This window comes from Dryas octopetala, chromosome 1 (genome assembly GCF_963921425.1).
Source record: "Dryas octopetala chromosome 1, drDryOcto1.1, whole genome shotgun sequence".
NCBI classification, from domain to species: domain Eukaryota; kingdom Viridiplantae; phylum Streptophyta; class Magnoliopsida; order Rosales; family Rosaceae; genus Dryas; species Dryas octopetala.
Window position 1 is genome coordinate 23886941 of NC_141366.1, and position 8066 is coordinate 23895006.

General features: G+C 33.7%; 1 protein-coding gene across 1 annotated transcript; it reads right to left on the reverse strand.

The window, feature by feature from the left end:
* Positions 1-773: 773 nt before the first annotated feature.
* Positions 774-3452, reverse strand: LOC147299289 (uncharacterized). The gene is made up of 7 exons (XM_086246693.1): positions 3301-3452; positions 2981-3099; positions 2596-2678; positions 2261-2379; positions 1697-1861; positions 1125-1218; positions 774-980 (listed from the first exon to the last, which is right to left on the reverse strand). The coding sequence occupies exons 1-7, from the start codon at positions 3323-3325 to the stop codon at positions 809-811; spliced, it is 777 nt and encodes a 258-aa protein (XP_086102819.1). The 5' UTR covers positions 3326-3452; the 3' UTR covers positions 774-808.
* Between the last annotated feature and the right edge of the window lie 4614 nt (positions 3453-8066).

Below are 8066 nucleotides of genomic sequence, written 5' to 3' on the forward strand. Positions count from 1 at the left end.
GGACAAAAATGTTAAATGAAAAAATTAAATGAGTCAACATGTCTGTGACCTAATATAAAAAACTACATTTAAATTTGGTAATTTAATTGAAATATTATATGGTCTTCATGCTATACCAAAAAATTATTAGGATTTGGTATTTAATCCTAATTTTCTAAAAAGAAAACTAGTTGGGAATGAAGTTGACTAAATGAGTTAGAGGCAGGGGAAAAAAAATTCTAATAATTTATAAGAAAAAAAAAAGTGACCAATCAACTAATTGTGTGTGACGATAGTGTGCACGATTTGTTAAATGAAGAATGTTTTTTTCGATTCATGAGTGAAAAAAGTGACCAACTGACCGACTATGTACGACGTTAGCATGCGCTGAAACTGCTAAATAAAGAAAGTTTTATATGTATTTATGAGTGAAAACCAAAAATTTTCAATAATAAATTTATTATTTTTCATTCTCATTAAATATTTTAATTTGGTCTTTTATATTCCTAATTTTAATCATGTCATAGTTTTGAAATTGCATCAATTTACACACTTTGTTATGTTTATTAATTAACGTTGAACTAAAATGTATGAAATAAATAAAGATGATATTGTGCACCACTCACTAAATAATTAATTGTTAAGTGCCAAACAATGGCATTTGCTATCATGCCCTGCAACAACGTTTGTTAACCAATGTGAAATTGTGAATACCGGACAATTCTCAAATGCTCAATAAGTAATTGTCGAGGGTGGGTTTCAATTTGAACTCATTTAGCCAATCAAAGCCCTAACCTACTAACTGTGAAAAATTCTATTGTAATTACTATTATTGTTTTATGAAGTCCAAAACAACTGATACTAGCTGAGCTTGATGTGAGGTGTACCCATGATTAGCTCCTTCTATAACCTGTAGTTTGTGGCTAGGTATTATCTTGTGAAACTCCAATGCATCTTCAATAGGGACGATGTTATCAACAGTTCCATGAACTGTCAAGACCCTGCATATACAGAATCGCCAACACACATACTTGGTCATGCAGAAAATGCAAGAGAAAATAATAATAATAAGAACAGAAAGAAAGAAAAGAAAAAAGGAAACATAACACAGTTAAAATGGATCAAATTAATTACTGTTTGCTTACCGGCATTCTTTGTCAATCTGAAGGCATGATCCATGCATATCAGTACTTAGGCGATCCATCAAACTTTCCTTGGTCACGCGATAACTAACACTTCCTACAAGCAGAGCATCCATCCATTAACTGTGTGAAAAGCCAGCATAAACATTGCTTGTTTGCGTCTTGTGTGTGTGTGTGAGAGAGAGAGAGAGAGAGAGAGAGAGAGAGAGAGAGAGAGAGAGAGAGAGAGAGAGGCTAGTTTCCAGTCTTTTGGCAACTATCTTTTATGTTTCAAATTTCGACTCAAAAGTCACAACTATAATCATATTATTTCTAAACCTCTAGTCACAGATTATTGTTTCCAAAATTCAAAAGAAAGAAAAGAAAAGGAAACAAATAGGTAAGTTGGTCCTTCATTTGTTTAGTATAGGCCTGGGCAATATTCTAGGACCTTGGACCTGCTTAACACTAGCGACTATTTAGTGTCCGGAAAGTAAATGTATATAAGCATTGAAATCAATTCATCCATGCCATCTCTGGCCTCATATACAAAAATTTTGGAATTCATCACTAGAGATAAAGAATTAGGATATTACCTTTCTTATTCTTAACATCAATGAATCCTTCCTTCTTGATTTTTTCCATAAAGTCTTTCCCCAAGCGTTCTTCAATGCCTTTCTTCAGATCATAACGTCCAGAAATATTGACAACCGTATGGACGTCGTGATACTCAGAAGCATACAGGAGCACCACATCGCCTCCTGCAATAACATTTTTTAGGAATAATTATGGCACAAGCTACAGAACTACTCTATTTTCAATATGGTTTTACGCAATATCAACAGTTCTAGATCTATTGACATTGACTTTGCAAACTGCTAAGCTGCTAAATATCATGTTGGTCTAAAAGTAAAGTTATGGTCCAGACTTTTGTAAGAGAAAGTAAGCATTAAAATGAGTCTCATTCGAAATTTTCATGAATGATTCTTCTCAATGAAACTTTTACAGTAAGGCCTAAAAGTAAAGTTATGGTCCAGACATTTGTAAGAGATAGTAAGCATTAAAATGAGTCTCATTCGAAATTTTCATGAATGATTATTCTCAATGAAACTTTTACAGTAAAATTTCATATATTAATCACGCACAACAATCCAACGCACCTTTACTGTGACCAATAATTGCGCTGGCTACACGGTTTGCCCTAGAGAAGTGTTGGATTATAGCATGTAAGTCATCAGCCTCTCTCCAATAGAGATCCTCCAAGGCGCCTTCACTTTCCCTGGAAACCAAAAATACCATAACTAAATCAGCATCAATATAAAGTGTAGATCTGAAACACCCAAGACTGTCTTTTATAACGCAAACTTGCCAATTAAGAGCAACATGATAAAGACAGAGCCACACAACTGCGAGATTAAAGAGGTGCACACAACTGAATTCTTCATAGAACCTGTTAGATTCAAGAATTTTAACTCCTGTAATATCACAGCCTTACCCACTTCCAGCAAAGTCAAAACGGAAGGAACTAATTCCTTGATTTCCAAATGCAACGGCAAGGTTGACCATAGTATTGCTTCCCTGGAAATCAAGAGACATGGTCTGTTAAACTTTGCCACTATGAAGCAAATTATAATTTTGTCATGAATGAGGTAATAATCTATTAATTAAAAATTTAGTAATGGGCCTCATAGTTGTCTACATAGTTAGTATTCAGTAATGGGCCTCAAAATCACATACTAAATCTAACAGTCAAAACTCCATGATAGAATCATTAACGAAAAATAACTTAAACTTAAAAGCCATTTTTATCCCAATGAAGCTGAAAGTAAATTTTAAGAAGAACAAAAGAATAGCAGTTAATAATATATCAAAAGACCAACCTTAGTGGACAGAAAACCATGGCATAAGATTACAATCTCCTCAGAACCAGTCTCATGCAATATGCCCACGAGCTTTTCACCATGTTTGTTGGGTACAATAATTTTCTGTTGCTGGCTCACTAAAACAGTACAATCCACAAAGCAACCATTAAATTTCATAGACAGTTGGGAACCATAAAATTCATAAGGTCTCAGTCTCTTAGATTGATTTTTACAATAGCCTTTTGTTCGTGAATCAGATAATACTAGCAGTTTGGGTTTCTTAAAACTACTACTGCTGCAACACACACATATATGAGTGAGATGATGAAATTTCATACCTGAGTTCTGTGCAGACGACACCATCTTCACGATTTGTTTTGGGCTGCGATTTTTGGTGAAGAGAACCTTATGGAAGACAGAGAATTTGAGAGCGATATCAATGGAATACTCACTGTAAGTGAGTTTAGAATCCGAGTATGCAGAAAGACGATTCGCAAAATTGTCAACAAGAAACCTGAAAACAAGAGTTTAAAAATAATCGATCACACCAAACCTAGCACAAGCCCTAATCGGAAAGGAAAAGCAATCCTCATCGTTTTTGTTTTGGGCCATTAAAGCAATCCTAATCTTAAATTGAAAAGAAAAGCCCATAATTACACAATTTCCAAAAGTTTCTCTTTTCCGAAAGGAAAGGCCAAATACACTTTTGGTCTTTTCACTTTCAGGATTTTTTTTTTCGTCCTGAATTTTTTTTTTTTAAATTTTAGTCTTGTACTTTTTATACGATATAATTAAGTTCAAATAGTTTACATCATTTAAATTGTTGAAGAAAAATTTGACATGAAAGCACGTGATTCGCACATGAGTGACATTTCAAATATTTTAGTCCACCTCGATGCCGATTAAGCCCTTACTCGCCATTTAACTTATTTAATTTGACGTTGAAACTTTTTATTTTTACATATTACTTGCGTATAAGGGTAGATATAAGATTATATAAACATCTAGATGAAATAAGATGTCTGAAATGTCATTCACATGCAATGTACGTTGAATTTTTCATTATCAATTTAAACGAGTTAAATAATACTTAAAAAATAATAAAAATTAAAGAAAAGAAGAGAGGGATGGGATGAGATGGGATGGGTGTTGGAAGGATATGAAGCAGAGCAGAATGGCATGAGTCTTCCATGGGGCATGTCATAATAGAGCATCTCTCCCAATTAGGTAGGTCCCGATAGGACATTTCTCTCTTTTTTTCTTAAATTTTTATTTTTTTTAAGTATTATTTAAAAGACTTAATTACCCTTATTTTTGTTAAGTTAGCTGACATAAATTTGATTGGGTATATATTAAATAAAAAATAAAAAATTTAAGTATTCAATTAGATCAAATAAAAAGTTCAAATATCAAATTGAGACATATGGTAAAGTTTAGCTACCAAATTTAAAAAAAAAAAAATCTTAAATTTTGATGATATTATTCCCTTCAAACTTTCGATATTTCCCAAAATTTAATACTTGGCGCTTGGGAGAAGTAGAAGGGTCGGTTCGTTTTAGCAAAGGGTAAAAAGGGAAATTTCATTGGAGACAAGGAGAGATACTTAAACTGCGGACACAGATCTCAACTCATCTGTCATCTCCACGGGGTCTGCCTCTGTTTCTGTCTTCCGCTAAATCCAAACCCTAAGTAAATTAACAGAGATCGACTAGGCAATGGCAGACCAACTATCGGCGCTAGAATTGGAAGAGCTCCGCGAAATCCTCAACCTCCAGAGCATTGTGAAACGCCCCCATATCCTCAACCGTATTTCCTCTGAGATTCGCCGTTTGGAACTACAAACACAGCGATAGCAGGTTGGTTTACATATTTTTTATCCAAATCTTTGAGGGCAAAATGGTCCCTTCCAATTAGATCTTATCATTTTTTCCTCATGCATCATTTTTCCTCTTTTATTTCTTGCTAAATTTTGCTTGATCATCTCGACATTTTAGATGAAAAATGTATAAATTGATGGAATAACCTTAATTGGCAAAATTGAAAAAGTCAGGATCCTTAATTTTCTAAATTAGAAGTCTGGGGAGCAAACTGATACATGTGTAATAGTCTGGGGAGCAAAATGACATTAATCCCTATATATATATATGTTACCAAATAGACCTGTCAATCGATTGGATATCCAGCAGATTAGCTTGAATCCGATTCGATCCGATAAGAAAATTAACTTGATCCGATCCGATAATCCAATGGATTTTTAATAACTAAATCCATATCTGATCCATTGGATTATTAGGTCTCTAATATGAGAATCCAATATGAAAATATTTTATTCATATTATGTATATCGTGTGGTGTTGAAGTCATGTGGACTGTTAGTGACCCGTCAAGTGTTTGTGTCGTTTTCATGTTCACCCGTTAATGACCGGTTAAGAAATAAATGTATTTTTTTTTTGTATGATATTGATAATTTAATTTGCATATTTCTTAGATATTTCTTTTGTGTAAAGTTTAGACTCTACATTTATGTAATAAAATGCATTTTCTTATGTAATAAAATATATTAAAAATTTTTTTTTGTTGAAAAATGTATATTTTTTTCTTAACGGGTTCTGTCTTTTACACCCCATAACGGGGCTGTGTCGTGTTTGACCTGAACCCGCAAAAACATGATATGTTTCTAGGTCCAACCAAATCCATTTCCGATTAATTATATCAGATAAAAATCCGATCCATTGACAGGTCTATTATACCAAATATTTCTGTTCTCTATTCATATAGTTGTTTAATTTGAATCTTGTCACTTATTGCATTTGCAGTACTTGTCAAAGACTATACGACTCACATTTGAAGAAGGTGTTCGAATGCTCAAGGTTAGGAATAATGAGTTATTTTAATTATATTTGTTCCTTTTCCCCTAATTAAGTAGCAGAAAAATCAATGAAATGTAGAGTGTGGAGATATATATTGCATAATGGGCAACATATGAAAACCTCGAAAGCGGATGTGCATATGTGAAATTAGCTGAACATGCTTCCAATTGCAATTTTTTTAATTTTTAATTTTGTTAAAATTGGTTTTGCTTTTTTAGGATGTCGGTGTTGAAATTGATCCTGTGGGGGACCTAGATACCGAGGCCAAGAGAAAATTGGGACAACTTGTTTTGGAGAAGTAGATTTGGTTTTTGTTGTTCTATATTGTCTTGTCTTAATTTTATTACTATAGATTCCGCTACCAAACTATGCCTTGTTTGACACATTACACCAGACTAAATTTTTTGCTCTTTACTCCCAAACTCAATTCGTAAACACCTTACCCCAAAACTATTAAAAATTAAATTCCCAGTTTGCACATGTGGCGCCACATTGACCTTCTATCTAAGGGCATTTTCATGTTAATCGTCAATTGAAATGCCCTCAAGAAAAAGGCCACGTGTCGGTACCACGTTTGCAAAAATGATGAGAAATTGATATTTAATGGTTTTTGGGTAAAGTGTCAAAAAATTTAGACTGGGGCATAGTTTGGGCCTTTGGGAGTGGTATGTGTAATTAGCTCTTGATTTTTTATAATTTAACTTAATGCTTGAACTGGGTTTTACTTTATTATATAGGTATGACACTGAGTTAATTATGATTAAAAACAAGAATTGAAGCACATCGATAAAAAATATCAAACAAGAATTGAAGCGTCGATCAAAAAACCAAACAAGAATTGAAGCGTCGATTATAAACAATAAGAAAAAGAAGTTCATCAAAATCGAACAAAAATTGAAGCATCGATAGTTACTCTGATTTTTTGAACAATTTATGAAAATTGAAACATTCATGAGTTCTACTTCTAAAACTCAATTTACCTTCACAGGCTTTTCAAAGCAGGATTCATTTCTTGCTGCATCTTCAATAGTGAAGGGTAGGCGCTCGGCCCTAGATACACAGAATAATTTTTTCAAATGAACTTCCACCTGTAATTATTGAACAATTAGTTATTAAACTAAACAAAGACTGAAACAATCATACGGAGCTGCATCTTACTCAAAACACACAGAAAAGCCATAAAAATTAAAACCTGCTGAGTGGTAACAGAACAATCAAAGAGTGGAATCAACAAATGGACTGCTGTTGCTGCGCTGACTAAGGAGCTGAACGGCCAGCGTGTCCTCCTCAGAGCAAAGATACAAAGGAGCAAACGAGTCTCCAAGAAGTTGGCCTTCATTGTTGTGACAGAAAATGGATCGAGTGAGAGGGCCAACTTCTGTCCAACTTCAGAAAATGGCCTTTTATTTGTTCAGTAGGGCTGAACACAATCCCTTCAATATCTACAGCTGAGTTGCAGGTCAATTCAGAAATATATTTGACAACTGGATCCACCGTTGGAAGGTCTGACCCAGTAGCCACACATTGAACAGTGGCACTCGATCCATTTTCTGTCACAACAATGAAGGCCAACTTCTTGGAGTAAGATGGACAAAGAGTGGAATTATAAAAAAGGGAATTGTTTTGCTTTGAAACCGAAAATTAATTGAATTTTGGATGCATGTTGATGACTTCAACTTGCCTTGTGAGGATGAAATAAATTACTTTACTTGTTCTAGGATCAACAAGTGGACTTAAGTGAATTTATTTGAGAATTAAATCACTAGGGCTGCATGTTTAGTTTTAAACAAACTAGCCTAGGATTTAAGGTTCTAATTGGACTTTAATTGGTTTATTTGGTAAAGTAATAAATCGCTTGACATCTTAATGTGGTTTGGAAGGGTATTAGATCACCTAGACCTAAACTAATAGGGCCTACATAATTGATTGTACCCAAGGGTTATTAAGACTTGATTTTTACCTTGTTGCTAATCTTGGAGGTTCTAAGGTTCAAGAATTAAATTAAAGGGTAAAAGAGGATTGAACCAATGAAAGAAATTTGTTCTTTGACCTTGTTATTGGTTTCGGCTATGATTTATTAAATTTAAAACTTAGATGTTTATTTAATTGCTCTTGTTGTTTTATACTTGTTGTGTTATAAAGCATGTTATATAATGAAAGGAATGAATTGATAATTGGATTGTCGTTTCATGTTCATTTGGCATCATATATACATATGAAGCATTGAGGGCAGC